The following is a 21285-nucleotide window of genomic DNA, read 5'->3' as shown; positions in this document are numbered from 1 at the left end:
ACTGAGCCACCCAGGTGCCTCTATAATGACTTATTTAGTAATGCTGGCAGTCCAGAGAAACAATGACTTCATTAGAGACCTCTAGCTGGCTCAATCAGTAGAGCCTGAGATTCTTGGTCTTGGGGTCATGAGTTCAAGCCCTACCGTTGGCCTAGAGCTTAATTTAAAAAGAAAAAAAGAAAAAGAAGAATTCTTTAAAGGTAATGTGTCAGCCTTTGCTCGAGTTGCCTGAAGGCTAACAGAATATGCCACCCGAAAATATGCCTCTTTGTATTATTTTGAGCTGATTATTTTGAGAAACAGCAGACACAAGAGTTCTAAAACAGAATAGAAATTACCCTTTCATAATGGAAATTTAAATTTATAAAGGAAATCTTTATTTCAGAAAGAGAATGACTAAATCACGAGAGAGTCTTGTCAGTGGAGAAGATACCAACTTAAAGATTTTAATATGCATAACAAAACTTACTTTTGTTTACTGTACTTTTCCTGGTTACTTCCCCTGACCTGATCTCCCCGATATTCTTCTTTCATCTTTATCTGAATAATAATGTAATATAATATATATATTATATAACGATATCTTAAGCCTGAATTCTAAGCAATCTCTGAGAGTTGGTGCATCTTTCCCTAGCTTCCAAGTATACATGAGGTATACATGTTAATGTTTTTTTCTTACTAATCTGTCTTATGTCACAGGGGCCTCTAAGAACTTACAAGGATAGAAGGAAAATTATTTTTTCTTCCCTGACCCTGACTTTGTTGAAGGTGCTGACTTTGGTCTGGTTGACTCTGTCCTCTGCTCCCAACTTGTGCTTACTTTTAAAATGTAATGTCACAGCTTTAGTTCAAATATGGTCCTTCCTCTAAAGTCTAGGTGCCTGGGTCTCCTGGTATATTTTATTCTTGATAAATGAATAACCAAATTAGTCTTCAAGGAGAACATGCCGCAATTTCCAGTTTTAGAATTCATTATTATTCTATGTATTAAGTTTGCGTGTTGCACATTTTTCACTATGGATCATTCTGAGTCCAGGTCAGTCTCAGCCCTTATACCAGATCAGCATTATATTTGGAGAAAACAGAAATATGTTTGCTTTTGAGGCTTAAGTAGTCTTCTTAAGCTCCTTTATAAAAGCCTTTCTTCTTAAAGTTCTTGGCTTGGTTAAAAAAAGAAGTTTCCCCTAGTCTATTATTATTATTTTTTTTTAAAAGATTTTATTTATTTATTTGACAGACAGAAATCACAAGTAGCCAGAGAGGCAGGCAGAGAGAGAGAGGGAGAAGCAGGCTTCCCGCTGAGGAGAGAGCCCGATGCGGGGCTCGATCCCAGGACCCTGGGATCACGACCCGAGCCGAAGGCAGAGGCTTTAACCCACTGAGCCACCCAGGCGCCCCACCCCCTAGTCTATTATTAATTGTTACAATTTACTGAGTGGTTATTATGTATCTTATACTTTATATACATTATCTTTTTTTTTTAAGATTTTATTTATTTATTTGACAGAGAGAGATCACAAGTAGATGGAGAGGCAGGCAGAGAGAGAGAGAGAGAGGGAAGCAGGCTCCCCGCTGAGCAGAGAGCCCGATGCGGGCCTCGATCCCAGGACCCTGAGATCATGACCTGAGCCGAAGGCAGCGGCTTAACCCACTGAGCCACCCAGGCGCCCTATATACATTATCTTTAAACTTTGTAACAAGGTATATACATTTTAGAGATAAGAAAACACTCTATGTAGTATTAACTTGCTCTAAGATTAGAGAGTACAAAAAAGGCCTGATTTTTCAGATTTATGCAGGTTTGAAACAGATGTGACTTCAAAAGTCCAGGGTCAGAATTTGAACACAGACCTGGCCTAGACTTTTATGTCCTCTTCCAGATATATTTGTGAGCACAGTCTCTGGGGTCAGACTGCTTGGCTTTAAATCTCAGTTCCAACAAATTAATAGGTGCTACTTCATAGGATAATAGTGAGGAAAGAGACCCTGCAAGGGAAGGTATGAAAAGGGGAAGAACATGCCACTTAGTCTAGTTTTGTTGAAGCTGCTATTTCCTAAGCATTCTTCATTGACTCTGGGAGAATGCAGGATGATGCCAAGGAAAATCAGGGGCCGGGATAAAGGATTAGGAATTTTAGTTCCCTCTATCTACATAACTTATTTATTTATTTATTTTAAGATTTCATTTATTTGAGAGAGAGAGAGAGCACAATGGGGGGGGGCAGAGGGAGAGGGAGAAGCAGGCTCCTTGCTGAGCAGGGAGCCCAATGTGGGGCTCATCCCAGGACCCCAGAATCATCCTGAGCTGAAGGCAGAGGCCTGACTGAGCCACCCAGGCACCCCTATACAACTTCAATGCTATAGAATACCAATTCAGTAATTCAATTTACTTATGTAAAGGATAAGCAAGCAATAATTATACAATATAGATATCTTTAAAAATTCCTCTAAATAGATATTCAAGTTCATTTCAAGTGCCAATGACCATGTAATGTGCCAAGAAAATCAAGATGAGTAAGATTTGATTCCTGTTCTTAAAAGGTTCACAATCTAGCTTAAGTGCTATAACAAGGGGAGGTCAACAAAACATTATGTGTAATGATTAATTCTGCTTAGAGGGCTGTGGTGTCTAAGAAAACTTTCACAGAGATGTCAGACATTAGCCAGTTTGGACATTAAATTGTTGGACAAAAACTTTACATTAGGGTTGGCTTGGTATAAAGACAAAGCGATCCTTTCTCAGCTCTTTCTTAGTCTTCCAAGAGGCTAAAAGTATCAGGTATAATTAATCTACCATTGGGATCAGGTAGTTAACTATTGTATGGTTTAGAGTTGTTTTTTTGTTGTTGTGCATTGCTTCAAATGAATAAAAATATGTCTTTAATCAAGAATTAGTCCAAGTATTCTAAGAGTTAATCCTAGGTAAATGTGAATCAGTATGTCAATTCCCCATCTCTCCATTTCCCCACTTTGTAAGAAGTACCTTAATGAGATGAATATACATAGCAGAAAGACTGTTTGGTCTAAATATCAAAGTTTATTGAAATAAAATATAATCTATAATAAAAAATACTAAAGGTGTTATCACTGGTTACAGTTTTAAGTACATTAACAAAAAATCCAACATTTTAATCCAAGAATTACACTATCCTTGTGGTACAATAACAAACATGAAATTAAATGTTGAATAATACTGAATAATTCTGTCAGAAATATTTTATACTTTCCCATCTATGGTCACTATGCCTTTTTTAAAGGAATATTCTCCAAAAGTGAAACTTTCAAAACTTGTTTAAGACATAGTTTTTACAATTAAATAGTTTAAACATAATTAGCATTTAAAACCAATTAAGTTTCTTCCATAGAAATTCAGTTCAATTCTAAGTTGGGTAGATACTTTTAAGTGTCATTTGAAAAATGTATTTCAATGCTGTTTTATATCCATCTCTACAGTCGCTATTACTCTCAAATTGCGATTAAAGCTGGTCATAGAGCAAAATGAATGATTTAGAAGTAGAAAGGGCATTAAGATAGCAAAGAAAAGGAGGAGGAAAGAACCAGCGTTCATACCATATATATTTAAATTCTTTAAGAACTCTATTTCAATTGGCCAGTCTTGGCCTAACACAAGAGATCTATGATATGTCATAGCAACTTCCTGACCCCAGTAGTAGGACATGAAAGTGGAGGAAGAAAATTTTTTTCTTCTTACTACATTTCAAGATCACTTGCTCTGTAGTCATGATACTATTTCACTTGCTATTCCCCCCGAAACTGGCCACATCCAATTATTCTGCACATTTCAAGGAAAAAGACTCACATGCACTAACTTAGGAAATGACTTTCAGGTACAAGTGAAGATTATCCCTTTTGCTGACTGTTGTGTAGCAAGCATACATACATCAGTCTTATATCATATTGTCCTACTTGTCATGTGTGGGTCTGTGAAAACAGTGGTTGTCATTTTATTGAGGAAAATTGCTTTTTAACAAAAACCATTTTTCAAATCCCCATCTTTAAAAATCTGTAAAGCTGGGGCGCCTGGGTGGCTCAGAGGGTTAAGCCTCTGCCTTCAGCCCAGGTCATGATCTCAGGGTCCTGGGATCAAGCCCTGCGTCGGGCTCTCTGTTCAGTAGAGACCCCGCTTCCCCCTCTCTCTGCCTGCCTCTCTGCCTACTTGTGATCTCTCTGTCAAATAAATAAATAAAATATTTAAAAAAATTTTTAAAAAATCTGTAAAGCTATGATATCCCATGTACTCTGGAAAAAAATGATTACCTCATATAACTAAGATGTAAAAAGGAATAAAAACTGACAAAATTGAGAATACCAGACATCTTCAAAGATTAAATGCCAATCTTAGTCTTTAAACATACTGTTAGTTAGAACTACTTTATAGTGGTATTTTAGTGATAATGTCCGTTTGGACAGGTCACTGATTTGGGAATTTAAATGGGCATTTCAGTTTCCTGACTTCCTATTTAAAGGTGTGATCACTAGACCCAAAGAAGCCAGGATCACCTTCAGAAGAGTTTTGCTTTGTGCATTCTTTAACTATAGGAATTACAGTGAGGAAGGATATGAAGTTTTTTAAGTTAATGACATTATTAAGTGATTAAAAAAAATTCTTAAAATTAATATCAAATAGACACATTATAGAATAATACTAGAGCTTTTTGTCTTTTAAATCTATAGTGATTTATAGTTTAGGTTTTATATTTCTGCCAGAGTATTTCAATACCTTATCTGGGATAGTACCATGTTCTCAAAAATACCAGTTATAGGCAGAGAAGTCTAAATCTCAGGACAATAGGACAAAGCAGAACTTGATAATAGTTCAGCTATTGTTGAAAACTTTGACCTAGTTTTTTGAGTTTAACTTTTTTAATCAGAAAAGTGAAATTAGAAACTAGGATACTTTATGTAAAAATACATACACATATTCACAATGTATTAAACTCTAATTTCTAACAGCAGAGATACTGGTATTAAGTAACAAACATTTGTTAATTAAAATTTAGACAGATCTTCAAAAGAAGTTAAAATTACTTGGGTCCTGCAATCTGTCCCTCAGACTCCATTTTCTCTGTTTTGCAGTTTTTTGGCCAAGAAAGCTTCGATTTTAAACTTGTTTGTTTTAGTGTTATTTGAGAAAAGTAACCTCAGTTCTTCATAAGATTTTCTCAGCAGCTACGGAAATATTGGATATCAGTAAAAAAAAGAAAAAACAAAATAAAAAAAACACTATATTCTCCGAGGACTGAAGAATTCTGATTTTTAGTCACTTTCTAAAAGGAATTTATCTGCACATTATCAAATAACATTTTATACTAAAAACAGAAATAATTCAAATAGCCCTAAAAATGACAGTATTTAACAGACCTAAATGAATTCCATCCATGCACTAAACTTTACATATATGCATTAGTAACCTGATACCACCGTACTTTGTTCCATGGAGAAAAAGGCAAAGAGAATCTAAATATTTAGATACATGAAAGATACTGGGAAAAATAGACTTTAAATGCTTCTTAAACTCTCAAAATACTCTCAACTTTGATTAGAACACAAAAGCAACCATAAAATACACTTTGGGAAGAGATGATGCCATACTCAAAGACAAGATAATTCTACAAATTTTAACAGCATTAAAAAAACTGACTTTTAAGAAATATTGTCATAGGGAAAAAGATCTCCACACTCAAGAACAAAACCTATAATATTATTTAAGTAATATTCTGAGCTTATACTATGTCCTTTATTCAGGAGTATAAAGCACTAAAAAAATGAGTATCTTTTACATATTTAAAATAAAGTGAGGCACAGAAAGTTTGCCCCTGGAAAGATAAAATCTAGATTTTTTAGACCTAAAACAGTTCATACTTCCACATTTCCCCATTTGTATTTCCTTAAAATACAAATTATGTACTATCTTTAATGCCTCCATCTTATTTTATCAAGCATTAGTAAGTTTACAGTGATAGTTTAAGTTGTATGCCCAAGTGTTGTATGATAGGTAAAGCCTGTTAAGTTTTCCATTATATTTTAAAATAACTTGTATATTTAATAAGACATTAAATGAAATGTAATAATTTGCTTTTTTGCTTAAAAGAATTTTTTTTTAAGTAAATGAGTTTGAGGATAATTCTGGAAATTCTTGCCTTGAATATTTCTCTAGTAGGACTTTACAGATATCCACTTCATATGCCAACATTAATATAGGAACTATAACAATTCTTTCCTTAAATGTCTATTTGACTTTGAGTCCTCTTTCCTTTCAAGATCTTTCTTAGTGACCTGAGCTGGTGATTCAGTAAAAACAAAGTACTATGGTTTTGTGCAAGTACAAAATGGTTAATGGTTAATGGTTCAGTCAACTAATCTCTGATACTGACTTGTTTGATTAAGCTAAGATCAGGAAGTATGAGGAAGAATTTGAAACATAATATGGGATAAATTGTCAAATACTAGAAATATAAGACACTAAAACAAAATATTTTCCAAAAACCTAACCCTAAACTTCAATCTATGCCTCATTCCACTGCTAAATGACACCTTGAAACATGGAAGAAGTTACTTCCCCTAAGCACACTGGACCCCTAAGCAGCCAATGCCAATTTTAGCTGCCTCAAACTGCTTAGTGTATGTATGTACATATGTACGTGGGTGTACTCTTAAATGGTAATTCTTAAATTTGAGGGAAAGTTCCCAGATTCTTTTGATAATAAAAATCAACGGATCCTTGCTTCAGAAACACACAGATAAACACACACAAATACTTCTAAGTGTTGATAACCTATTGTAAATCACAGCATTGTTAATTCAGTGGGATTACACATCAGGACAATTTTCATATTTGTAAGGAAGACTGGTCACTAAACTTAAGGAATAGCTTTTGAAAGTACAAGAAAGTGTACTGACCATATATCCACTCATTCATGTCTCTTTTGCTAAATCTAACAGCGATTGGTTGATGCAAACGTGTCCCTAATCTAGCCTATAAAGATTAACAACAAAAATGTTTAAGTTCTATCTTGTTAGCAATTCATGTAACAATTTTCAAGTACTACAAAACACTGAAGGAAAGACTTGACTATACCACTATCAAATTCCAATGTACCCAAACCAGCAATGAAATGTCTGAATGTATAATTTGTTGCCTTGAGCAAAATATAAGAAAATAAAGACACAATAGCTCTAACCTTCAAGGATGGAAAACCAGTTATCTCCAAGAAGTGTGTTTTAATAGAACTGAACATTTAATTTTTTCCTCACAGTAATCAAAGCAAACATTTTATCATTATTACTCTTGGTATATCAAACTGAAGTCCAGGAATGTAAGAAAGTCTGACTTGGAAATATTACATAGAAAAAAGGTTGAATTAACAAACACATTACATTTTTTAAGTTATTTTTTATAAGTATACATTGACATCTACTTATCTGATAGCAGCACTGCTGGTTTTGAGTGAGTTTTTTTTTTTTCTTCCAGAGGGAATGCAGAATGGCAGTATTATCTTTGGAACAAATTAAGAGGATAGTAACAAATAACAGAAGAATAACTTCTACACATATATTTCTCAAGGGTAATAAATAGATAAGTATATAATTATGGAAAAATGTGCCTCAAATATGCTTTTTAAATTTCTCAAGGTTTGCTGTTTTGCTTTTTCTTATTAAAATATAGTGCACTGTCACTACTATCTATCCTAGGAAAAACAAACCCTGAGGTTTGAGTTTCCTCCTTCAACCAATAGAGTGGTATCAAGAGTAAACTTGGACTAAGGTCAACCTGCTTGAGCCAACAGAGAATTCTGTAGTACATCTGACTACTTTACCAATGTACACATATTCTAGGTTATTAACTAGAGACTCACCAAATATTCTGTATCAAAGTTTTATACCCCAAACAGGTTCTCTGATGATTTATCATGCTAGCATGGGAAATCTGAAGGAGTAAACAAATGGTATAACATAACTACACATGCAATACAGAAGGACATGACATAAAAGATACAGCTTGACCCTGGATTTTTCCCTTAGAATAATTCCTTCCATAAATAAGACTTTCCTTTTTATTTTTACATATAGAACAATCCTATAAATGGTCTTGGATCATGGAGAATGTAAAGGACATAGCTTAAGAACTCTAGACCACATTTTTTTGTAGTCTATTGTCACCCTAGACCCCAAGAACACTCTCCAAGTGGATGCTCAGGTTAGATTAAGATGCTATTAAACAAATTTACTGAGGCTTAGAATGTAAATCACGTAACTACTTGGAGCAGCAATAGTCTCTTCAAAAATAACTAAAACAAACTTTTAAATATAAAGCATATAAAAAGGACTATTAAGGATAGTAGAAATACAGGAAAAAATGTGTTGCCTCATAATAAAGTTCAATAAATATTTCTTTCTGAATCCTATAAACACTACAAGATGTTATAGGTCTATTTGGTTCCCATAAGTTAAAAAAAAAAATCTGATTGCTTTTACCTCCTAAGTCTTATCTATTTTTCAAAGAGATTTTTATTAATGCTTTTTCACTAGTCTCAGAGATTATTTCTAACTTCCTTTCAGAAATGTGCTTTTTTTGTTGGCTTTAATAAGTATACTTAATTTTCCAGCAAATAAACATGATTTAAATTTTAAGGTTCAAGGTAATTCTAGAAAAAGGTAGACATTGAACTATCTGCTTTTCTACAACCCATATTTACAAGGCCTAGTATCCACTGTGGTTTCCTTCTTATACTCAGTTATCACACTGTCAATAAATAGTAACTGTAGTGCAAGTTACCTATATTAAAGATTTCAAAATTCCTCAAAATTTCACAACACTACAAAGTCATTAATATCTGATTTTGATAGAATGAGTATTATTGTTATGCAATTCTTTGCTATTGGAAAAGAAATACAAATTGTTTTTTCTATCTAAATTAAACCCAAACTCCATTATCAGTTCTCAAGATAATATCTAAAATGTACATTCCTAAAGAAAGGTAAAGCTGTTCAAGGGCTGAACTAGTCCAATACAGGATTAAGGGTTATTTATTTCTGTTATTTTTTGTCTTGGTTCTTTTGTTGTTTGTTTTTGTTTTTTTCTTTTTACATCCCTATATTAAACCCCTGGTTTCTCTTGGATTAGATCATAATTTAACATTGTAAAAATTAATTTCAGAAACTATTGTGCTAATATTTAGATTTCAGGAAGGAATCAGACAAAATAAGTTACCTCTATTCATTGTTAGAACAGAAGATAAAATAGCTTACTAACTGATATGAGTTATGAATGTCACTATGACACAAAATTTGCTGTGATTTGCTTATTTGGCTACAAGTGCAGTATTTTTCATGAATGATAACACACAGCATTTCCAACTTGTAACATGAAACTCCAGCTCATAAAGAGTGTACTGTGTGACTTGAAAAAGTCTGATTGTAACTAAGTAACAACCTTTCCCCTGAAAAACATGAACAAAATCCATTGGGAAATCAGGCACAGACGGTATTTATCGATTTTTCTTCCTTTCCTCCTGTGGTTTTGTTTCTCAAGACATATAGATGCATCCAACAGAATCCAACACTTGTTACAAAATGACACAGCTATTTTTGTCCTTTTCTTTCTCTTTATCTTTTTCTCGAGGTTCCTTTCGTTTACGTTCACTATTCCCAGGTTGTCTTCTACTTGGAGAGGCTTGTGCTGGCTGGCTTTGCTTTAAGAAAAATAAACAGGAAGAAATTACCTCAACTTTCTAAGGTGCTTAATCATAGTTATCTAGAAGGAAAAACCACAAGAGTGAAAGGAATCATTAATGGAAAAAAGTTACTTGTACACAGACTTGTTATGTTACATGGTATCTGAGTAACTACCTCTGTCATTTTGGACAGATCTAATTAATGTATCCATTATTCTAAGTAAATGGAATTTCAAACAGTAAATAATGTATAGGATTATATTCCCTGAAATCTCAAATTCAAGAAATATTTATGTTAAAGTTTAGAAAATGTTAAAAAAAGAAAGGTGATGTTTGGTAAATTAAGTTCTTTAAAACATCATTAAACTATAATCTCATTAATATAATAAACATTTTAAAGGAGAAAAATGAAAATCCTGAGAACTTTGTGAAGTAAGTGTATTGTGAAATAAGAACATTTTTAATGAAAGGGTACTTATAATATGGTAGGTTTTAACTTTTAAACTTAGAATAGTCAACATTTGAACTAGGAATAGAAATAACTTGGTTTAATGGAGACCTCTATGTTTAATGTTTCATCAGACCTTAAAGCACATCTTGTTTTCTTGTATACCCAAGACAAAGAAACCGTTCTGGCATTGTACAGTTAGACATAAAAGAAGGGAAATATTTTTTTCATTTAATAAAATGAGATTTAATATAAAGAAACCCAATTAGTAGTCACATTTTCAGTGCTTCATATGTTTAACTAGGAAAAGTGGAAAGGTGCTAATAAACTTTGTTGAATACTTAGTACATGTCAGACATTGGGTTAAGTACTAACATTATTTGTTCTTACCCACAAATCTAACAGTTAAGCATTATCTTTTATTTTCAAGATAGGGAAAATGGGGCTAAGAGAAGTAAAGGACTTTGTCCAAGGTGTTAGTTACAACTAGCATGGGGAGACAGAAGCAGGAAATGGAATCCATGTCTATCTGGCTCTGAAGTCTATATTCTTCCTAGCAGTACCTCATGCTGCCCTCTAATTGTTACAAAAGACTTTGTTCCCATTCATTTATATTCTTTGGAGCTATTAACAATTTAAAAAATACATTTGATTCAGTTGCACCAAAAATAATAAAATACTTAGAAAAAAACTTAACCAAAGAGATGAAAGATCTGTACTCTGAAAATTATAAAGCACTGATGAAAGAAACTGAAGACAACACAAAGAAATATAAAGATATTCCCCACTCATGGATTGGAAGAACAATTATTAAAATGTCTATACTACCCAAAGCAATCTACAGATTTAATGCAATCCCTATCAAAATTCCAACAGCATTTTTCACAGAGTTAGAACAAACAATCCTAAAATTTGCATGAAACCACAAAAAATACTGAATAGCCAAAGCAATCTTAGAAAAGAAAAACAAAACTGGAGGTCTCATAATTCCAGACTTCAAATTATATTACAGAAGTTGTAGTAATCAAAACAGTATGATTCTGGGGCACTTGGCTGGCTTAGTCAGAAGAGCATGCCACTCTTGATCTCAGGGTCATGAATTTGAGCCCCGTGTTTGGTGTGGAGATTAAAGTAAAAAAAGAAAAAACAGTATGATGCTGGCGCAGAAATAGAGACATACATTAATGGAACAGGATAGAAAACATACAAATAAACCTATAGTTATATAGTCAAGTAATCTTTGACAAAGGAGTAAAGAATATGCAACAGGAAAAAGTCTCTTCAACAAATGGCATTGAGAAAACTGGACAGCTCATGCAAAGGAGTGAAACTGGACCACTTTTGTATATCATACATAAAAATAAACTCAAAATGGATTAAGGACCTAAATGTGAGACCCGAAACCATAAAAATACCAGAAGAGAGCATAGGCAATAATTTCTCTGACATCAGCCATAATAACATCTTTGTTATTATGTCAGATATGTCAGGAGACATATCTATCTCCTGATACAAGGGAAACAAAAGTAAAAATAAAATATTGGACTACATCAAAATAAAAAGCTCTGCACAGCAAAGGAAACAATAAAACTAAAAGAAAACCTACTGAATGGGAAAGATATTTGTAAATGACATATCTGATAAAGGGTTAGTATCCAAAATATATAAAGAACTTCTACAACTCAACACCAAGAAAACAAATGATTCAAATAAAAATGGGCAGAAGAAGGGGTGCCTGCGTGGCTTAGTCGGCTGGGCGTCTGACTCTTGGTTCGGCTCAGTTCGTGGTCTCACAGTTGTGGGATTGAGCCCCACGTTGGGCTCTGCACTCAGAGCAGATTCTGCTTCAGATCCCCTCTCCCTCTCCTTCCCACTCACTCACTCACTCACTCCCCTTTAAGTAAATAAATAATTAAAAAATAAAAAAGTTAAAAATGGGCAGAAGACAAAGACAGAAACAGGCATTTCTCCAAAGAAGACATACAGATGGCCAACAGACACATGAAAAGATACTCCACATCAGTCATCATTAGGGAAATGCAAATCAAAACCACAATGAAATATCACCTTACATCTGTCAGAATGGCTAAATTCAAAAACATAAGACTTGGTGAGAATGTGGAGAAAAAGGAACCCTCATGCACTGGTGGTAATGCAGACTGATGCAGCTACTGTGGAAGACAGTAAGGAGATTCCTCAAAAATTTAAAAACAGAACTACCCTACAACCCAGCAATTACACTACTGAGTATTTACCTAAAGAATACAAAATACTAATTCAAAGGGATACATGCACTCCTATGTATACTGCAGCATTATTTGTAATAGCCAAATTATGGAAGCAAACTAAGTGTCCATCAATAGACAAATGGATAGATACATGGTATATACACAATGGAATATTATTCAGCCACAAAAAAGAATGGAATCTTGCCATTTGCAACAACATGGATGGAGCTAGACAGTATAGCACTCAGTGAAATAAGCCGGAGAAGCCAGTCAGTATGATTTCACTCATACGTGGAATTTTAGAAACAAAACTAAATGAACAAAGGAAGAAAAAAAGACGAACCCAAAAATGGACTCTTAACCATAAATAACAGACAGATGCTTCCCAGAGGGGAAGTGGATGGAGACGGAGGAATGGGGGGAATAGGTGAAGGCGATTAGAAGTACACTTAGTTTGACAAGCATTGAATAATGCATAGAATTGTTAAATCACTATGTTGTACACCTGAAACTAATATAACACTGTATGTTAACTATGCTGGAATTAAAATTAAAAAAACAAAAAACCAAAAAACAACTGAAGGGGCGCCTGGGTGGCTCAGTCGGTTAAGCTTCGACTCTTGATCTCAGTTCAGGTCCTGATCTCAGGGTCGTGAGTTCAAGCCCCGCGTTGGGCTCCACACTGGGCGTGGAGCCTACTTAAAAAACAAAACAAACAAAACAAAAAACAAAACTGAAAAATCTTGCCATCAGAAACTCAGGAAAAATAATTTCACTAAATGAGAAATATATTAAGATAATCACAAACTTATGACAATGCCATGAAACCATGGATGCTAAAATGCTAACAAAGCTCAAGAGTCAATACCTAATTTAAAAATAGTTATCTCAGTATAAATTTCTTTGTTGCTAAAGTCATCTTTGTATTTAAGAATCGGAACACTAGTTTTTACCTGGGCCTGTGTAGAAGCAGAAGCAGCAGCGGCTGCTGCTTGTTCCTGCTCCTGATAATATTGAGAAGCCCGTCTATCCTCTTCTTCTTGGAGTTTCTTTGCTAGTTCCAAATCACTGATTCCTTCAGGTATTTGTTCCCAATTGATCTCTTGGCTCTGCTGTTCTTGTTGTAGAGATAATGCCATAAGGTAGTCCTAAGAAATTAAATTATAACCATCTTTAGCTATGAGAGTTTACTCAAGAACTGAGGAGTATAAACACAGAGGTTACAAAACTAAGAGGAAGGCTTCTTAGAAACATACTAGAGTTTAAATATAAAAACTAAAGTTACCTAAGTATTTCTGTTTGAGAGCCATAATCTCAGTGATGTTGCTATTATTCTAAATATTCTTGGAATTCATTTAAAATTATTCCTAGCACTAGCATATAAAGCATTCAAAAAAGCTTTAAAAACAACTCATCTAAAAAAAAACAACCACCCCCCCCCCACCCCTTGGCAAAACTTCCCTTAGGGGCACCTGGCTGGCTTTGTCTATGGAGCAAGCATCTCTTGGATCTTGGGGTCTTGAATTCAAGCCCCATATTGGGCATAGAGCCTACTTTAAAAACAAACAAAAAATAAGCTTCCCCCCAATTTATGAAAGAAACACGTCTGTAGAAAATTGAGACAAAATTAAAAAGTGTAAATAAGTTAAAATTACCTTATTATTACACAAAGGTAACTATTGTTAACAACAGATATATATCCACCTAGTTTTTTCTACATTCACATACAAACGCAAACACAATTCCCAACCTCCTGTTAATGTCATAAAAGTCTTGTTTTTAAAAAAATCAAAGAATTTCCCAAATCATCTATTAAATGTTCTTCCAAAACATGATTTTTAAAACCAACATAGTTGCCCATCATACAGTGATATTCAATTACTTAACCACCTCCTCCTCCCTCTCACAAACACACCCAAATTATTTCCTATGAGAAAATGTGATGCATCTTTGCTGAAATTTTTATTATCTAACTTCACACCCATGTTTATAAAGAATTAGTATGAACGGAATTTGACTACTTGACTACTTTGACTACCCTCAAAATTAGAGAATTTTAATTACCCACAGAGGATATCTAAAAGGTTGTTGCCTAAGAAGACTTTGTACTATCTAGCATGAATATCTTATTCAATTTTTTCTCCTCACTTCTTCAAATTGCTCTTTGCCACATCCCATGGTCTTAAATCCACTCCTTCCTTGCAACTTCCACAGACATTATCCTTTATCTTTTTTTTCTCAGCATCTTACAACTTTACTACTGTGGCAACCTATTGCTCTACCTTCATTCCCTCTGCTCTGGTATTTTTTTACATACAGCGTTAGAAAAATCTTGCACATTTCCCTCAAGTAATATTTTTTCAAGTGCCCCATAAAGTTTCTGAAGGAAAATGAGCATGTTATTATAGATATTTGTATACTTAATTTCCGAGAGTCCTAGAAATATCAGCATTTGTTTGAATCCAGTATTCTTCTGTGCACTCACAGCTTACTATTCAAAGTGACATTATAAAACTTAACATATAATTATTCGTTGGTCAAATATTTGCCTCTCTGTTAGACTGTAGAATTTTTGAGGACAGAGCTAAATGATTTATCTTTGAATCCCCAGGACCTTGTTACTAGTGCCAGGAACACAACTCAATGAATATTGGCTAACTGAACAGGCTCTATGTACTCGAATTGTTAGTATCAGAAACATGTGCCAATGGTTCAACATAACCATGTTTCTGCCTCAGTAAGGGAAGAAGTCCCAACACCATTATACTTCTAGGAGTAAGTACACTTGTGGCTCCAAGACTGCTCACCTATAGCAGTCTCCGTTCTACATGAGAATTCCACTCATTAGTGCAGCTCTTGCTCTCAGTGTCGGCTTACCCTGGAGTCTAAGGCTCAGAACACCCACCTACTTTTTTTACCCTGTCTTTCTCCTACTTCTGACTAGCCAAAATATATCTCTAATCTGTGCTCAGCTCATCTCTACCACCAGGGCTAAGCCATCATTACCTTTTGCTTGAATTGCTAGTCTGTGCTTATACCTGTGTTGTCTGTTTACACCTATGCATTCCTCACATAGTAGCCTTTAAGAAAGGTAAAGTAGATCATCTCACTTCCATGTTTAACACTTGGCATATCTTTCCTATTATAGTTTAGAATAAAATTCAAACTGTACCTTTGGCCTTCAGAATTCAATATAATCTGGCCTTCTGAACCAAAGTGTATAATCAATGTATAACATGTAAAATTATCACTTACTGATTTAGGAAATGTCAGGAATATCTCACAATAAGTCTTTTTTTTTTTTTTTTAAAGATTTTATTTATTTATTTGACAGACAGAGATCACAAGTAGGCAGAGAGGCAGGCGGGGGGCGGGCAGGCTCCCCACTGAGCAGAGAGCCCGATGTGGGGCTCAATCCCAGGACCCTGAGATCATGACCACAGCCAAAGTCAGGTACTTAACTGACTGAGCCACCCAGACACCCTGAAAGCAAGAGCATTTAAAACCATATGAAGAAGACAAATTTACCTGATCTATCTGATCTTGCTGTCCTCTATATACGGTTTCAGGATCTGAAGGAGGCCGCAGATGAAATTCTGAGTCACAGAAATTTCCATCACCATCCACATTGTGTAGGCTTTCCCAAACAACTTTTTCTTCAGTAAGAAACCCCTGGTCTGTTACCAGCAAATACAGCAGACCCTTAATAAGAAAGAGATAGGACTATTAAATTGACCAAAACTAGTTAACACTTAAGGGAAATTTTATCACCTGTATGTTTAAAGCATATTAATTATTCCTATTAGTTAGATAAAATAAGTAGTAGACAAAGTAGATATCTTATTTGTTCACTGAATTAGGTCTACCTGGCTTTGAATATAGTTTAAAATTGGTATGCTGTAGTATAACGAGAAGTAGGAAGTTGCTGGTAGGTTCAACTACTACACGACTTATCAGTAAACTTTTGGGGGTTTATAATCTCATTTCATAAAATAGAAATATACTATACAAGTTCCTTAAATACACAGTGGGTAACAAGACACAGTCATAATAAAATGATATCACACTGCCTGTTTATTAAAAATAAAAAATTAAGCCTATATGACTAATCCAATCCATACAATTTTTTTCTTTTTCTGCTAGCACCATTAGCTGTTCTTCTTTCATATACCAACAGTACTTTGCACTTATTTCTATTGGAGCACTGAATCACACTGTGCCACGATTGTTTCCCTGGCCTCGTTCCCAGTCTGTGTTTTTAAATCTCTGTTATCTCTTGGCCTAGTGTAAGGTGCATCATAAAGTTGAAGTCTAATATGTATTGACTCAATTAATGAATTAAGTTGTATTTACAGTCATTACCACAGAATTTAGTACCAACCTCTAATTTTTCACATGCATTAGTTCTAACTCCAATCATATGTAAAGTGTCCCTATGATACCATATAAGTTTTATAAGCCATTTTTAGTTCAGATCTGCCAAAGATATGACTTCCATTTACTTGCTTAGGGTTCCCACTGGTTAATATGGTATTTGTTGTTGCACAGGATTCATGCTTCTCATGTTCTCTCATCAAAATTAAACTTGATAATTAATAATAAGAAATTCCTTCAGACAGATTGGTGGTGGGGTTAGAGAAATCCCTGGATAGAACCATAACTCTATGGTCAACTAATCTTCGACAAAACAGGAAAGAATATGCAATGGGGGAAAAGACAGTCTCTTCAACAAATGGTGTTGAGAAAACTGGACAGCGACATGCAGAAGAATGAAAGTGGACCACTTTCTTACACCATACACAAAAATAAATTCAAAATGGATGAGAGACCTAAATGTGAGACCTGAAACCGTAAAAATACTAGAGGAGAAAACAGGCGGTAAGCTCTTTGACATCACCCATAGCAACTTCTTACTAGATACATTTCCTGAGGTAAAGGAAACAAAAGCAAAAATAAACTACTAGGACTTCATCAAGATAAAAAGCTGCTGCACAGTGAAGGAAACAATTAAAAAAAAACACAAAAAAACGAAAGGCAACCTTTGGAACAGGAGAAGGTATTTGTAAATGACATTTGGGATAAAGGGTTAGTATCCAAAATATATAAAGAACTTATACAACATCCAAAAAAAACCCAAACCCTAATAATTCAGTTAAACTGGGCAGAAGATATGAAGAGATGTCTTTCCCAAAGAAGAAATAGAGATGACTAACAGATACATGAAAAGATGCTCAACGTCACTCATCATCAGGGTAATGCAAATCATGAGGTTATCACCTCACACCTGTTAAGAATGGCTAAAATTAACAACACAGGAAACAACAGATGTTGGCGAGGATGCAGCAAAAGGGGAACCCTCCTACACTGTTGATGGGAATGCAAGATGTGCAGCCATGCTGGCAAACAATATGGAGGTTGCTCAGAAAGTTAAAAATAGAGCTACCCTATGACCCAGCAATTGCACTACTAAGTATTTACCCAAAGGATACAAGAGTACTGATTTGAAGGGATACATGCACTCTGATGTTTACGGCAGCATTATCTACAATAAACAAATTATGGAAAGAGGCCAAATGTCCACTGACTGATGGAGATATATCTCCATACCCACATGTGTAACACACACACACACACACACGGAATATTATTCAGCCATAAAAAGGAATGGAATCTTGCCATTTACAACAAGAAACTATTGACTAAACTCTGAAGCTTTAAAAAACTAAGTAATTATTCTTTTTGAACATTTACTGTATGTCCAGCACTGTGTGACACAGCTATTCCTAAATCTAAAATAGGAAATCTTTCCTATTGCCTACCACCAGTTAGATGTAACTAAGAATTAGCTGTAGATACTGATTAATTTATATGGTCATTGAAATTACTATAGCAATATAAGAAGTATTCATAAAGAAAAACATTTTGGCATATACAGTTTAAAGACATTGCTTTAAGCAAAAATTATGATGTAATATCTCATTCTTTTTTAATCAAGTAGGTTCTAGTTCATCAAATATTTGAATACCTACCACATGCTCAGTACTATGCTAAGTGCTTGAGGATTCGTATCATGAAAAGTAATGATCTTTCCTTACATTATATTAGGTACCCCTTTTATGTTATTCAATAAATACTGCACTTACCACTATCATAGCACTTTATACATCGAACTGTAGTTATGTGTCTATTTACTTATCTGTTGTATGTATTTCAAGCTCCTTGAGGACCAGAGCCATATTTTATTCATCCATGCATCCTCATTACCTAACATATTTTTAATATCCAGAAGGGTCTACTTTGCCCTAAAATAATTTAAGAGAAAAAAGTTCTTAAAAAAAAATTTCTAAAAGTTCTTTCCAGCCAATTTTCCACTGAATAGATCTGACCCTTCTATGTATATACTTACCAGAGTATATTTTAATATACCATTATATTATATAATATAATATCTAGGTTTTACAATTTATTTTATTTAAGTCCTATATCAGAGTGGCTACTTATTAGGAGAGAAATTACAGTCTTATTCTCCAAATCACACTTTAAGATGGGTAAATTCTGGGAGGGTTTTAATGAAAGCTATTGCCATCCATAGCATACAAATACATACAAGTTTAACAAAAATGGTGTTTCTTTCTTAAAATAGGTGACCTGTCTTCTCATGGACCATCAGTCTCAATTTCTTCCCCTTTTAGATCTTGACATTTATCAAAGAAGTCTGTAGTCTACTGTCAATAATGCTAGTTATTACTCAACAGTTCCTTTATATAATTGCATTGTAGAATCGCAAAGTGGGGGTGCCTGGGTGGCTCAGTGGGTTAAGCCTCCGCCTTCAGCTCAGGTCATGATCTCAGCATCCTGCGATCGAGCTCTCTGCTCAGCGGGGAGCCTGCTTCCCCCCCACCTCTGCCTGCCTCTCTGCCTCCTTGTGATCTCTCACTCTGTCAAATAAATAAATAAAATCTTTAAGAATCGCAAAGTGTGTATTAATATAGTATGGAATAGTCTAGGCCCATTGGTTCTTGAGAGTCCACAATTAAATGACCATCAAGAATAGTTCTTGCTTGGGCACCTGGGGGGATCAGTTGGTTAAGCGTCTGCCTTCAGCTCAGGTCATGGCCCTGGGGTCACGAGATTGAGTCCTGCATTGGGCTCCCTGCTCAGTAGGGAGTCTGATTCTCCCTCCACCCATCCACTCATGTGCATTCTCCCTCTTTCTCTCTCTCTCACACAAAAATAAAATCTTAAAAAAAAAAAAAAAAGAATAGTTCTTGCTTTTATATCCTAGCACTTTTGCTACATTATCTAGTCAAAGCATTCTTTTCTAAGCCTTGACTCTTCCTAATCTTACCGGTCTCTAAATACTAATCTAAAAAAAAACTGATAAAGGATGCATATATTAAATTTGTAAATTATGTAGTAATGTATAAAATGTATATAAATTATTTTATACGAAAATTTTATAAATTTTTATAATTTATAATTATATAATTTTTATGATTATAAAATTATAATTTTTATAAATTATATATATATATAATTATATAAGTTTTAATTATATAAATTTTAAATATTTATAATTTTTATAAGCTAGGCAACTGGATCACCAAAGACAGAATGAAAAACTATTCTATCTAAAATACCCTGATGGGGGGCGCCTGGGGGGCTCAGTGGGTTGAGCCTCTGCCTTGGGCTCAGGTCATGATCCCAGGGTCCTGGGATCAAGCCCCGCATCAGGCTCTCTGCTCAGCAGGGAGCCTGCTTCCCCCCTCTCTCTGCCTGCCTCTCTGCCTACTTGTGATCTCTCTCTCTCTGTCAAATAAATAAATAAAATCTTGAAAAAAAATAACAAAACAAAATGCCCTGATGGGGCACCTGGATGGCTCAGTTGGTTAAGCATCTGCCTTTGGCTCAGGCCATGATGCTGGGCTCCTGGGATGGAGCCCTTTGTTGGGTTCCTTGCTCAGTGGGGAGTCTGCTTCTCCCTCTTCCTCTTCTTCTTCCCCCTCTCCCTTGCTCATGCTCTGTCTCTCTCTGAAATAGTCTTTAAAAAATAAATAAATAAAATACCTTGATAGGTTAGTCCTATACAGAGTATGGGTTACCTGTATTAACAACATACATGACAATATCATCACAATTTGTAAATTGCTAAAAGAGAAGAAAACTTGTCAAACATATAAAAATATTAATCATGTAATTACAGCCTTTAAACATGGAGGAAAGCACTGCCCAAATATTTTTGGTTGCTTTGCTTGGATTCAAATTACTTAATGTTTTTGGACCTTAGTTTTCTTTTCTTTATTATAAAGTAATATAAAGGCAGTTCAATCAGAGAATTTCTGAGATATTTTATAAATTGAAAGATCAACTTTACTACTACTTAACAAGCAGGCATCTTTCCCATCTACAAATAGCTTTCTTATCCATCCGGAGAGGCAGAGCTGTTGAGTGTGGGCTTGAAAGTCAGGTTGGAGCTGCTTACAAACTGAATGGTCTTAGGCAAGTTACTTAGTGCCTGTAAGCCTATTCACTCAGTTGTAAAGTGGGAGTAATAATACCCACTCCTCACAGGGAAGCTGTGAAAATTAAGTAAGATAATGCATATTAAGTGTTTAAAAATATGCAAGGCACATTAATGCTTAATGAATATAAGATTCTATATTCATGAATACCACCGAACTCTATCTCAGCTTCTGTATCTATTGCCTTTTCCTCCCTCCTATTTAGAAGAAAAAGATGAATCTCTCTGCCTACCCTAGCAAATCTATCATTTGTCTTAGTGTGTTTCTACATTCCTCATCCCTGCCCCCCACTTAATGTGACAATTTTTGATGTATCCACCACCTTTTAAAAGTAACTAGATTAGGGGGACCTGGGTGGCTCAGTTGGTTGAGCAACTGCCTTCAGCTCAGGT

General features: G+C 34.7%; 1 protein-coding gene across 4 annotated transcripts in view; it reads right to left on the bottom strand.

The window, feature by feature from the left end:
* Positions 1-6632: 6632 nt before the first annotated feature.
* The window catches only part of MINDY2 (MINDY lysine 48 deubiquitinase 2), a 76099-nt gene continuing 61446 nt past the window's right edge, over positions 6633-21285 (bottom strand). For 2 of the 4 annotated variants that reach the window (XM_047736105.1, XM_047736108.1), the window contains 3 exons: positions 15900-16073; positions 13325-13519; positions 6633-9713 (listed from right to left, as the gene is read on the bottom strand). In XM_047736105.1, the coding sequence (XP_047592061.1) occupies positions 9588-9713; positions 13325-13519; positions 15900-16073 (495 nt within the window). In that variant the 3' untranslated portion in view covers positions 6633-9587. Of the gene's footprint in view, positions 9714-13005; positions 13070-13324; positions 13520-15899; positions 16074-21285 lie in introns of those variants that run through there. The other 2 variants (XM_047736106.1, XM_047736107.1) reach the window with 2 other exon arrangements.

Source organism: Lutra lutra, chromosome 7 (genome assembly GCF_902655055.1).
Source record: "Lutra lutra chromosome 7, mLutLut1.2, whole genome shotgun sequence".
NCBI lineage: Eukaryota > Metazoa > Chordata > Mammalia > Carnivora > Mustelidae > Lutra > Lutra lutra.
Note: the sequence above shows the minus strand (reverse complement) of the source record. Positions and strands in the feature narration are given on the sequence as shown.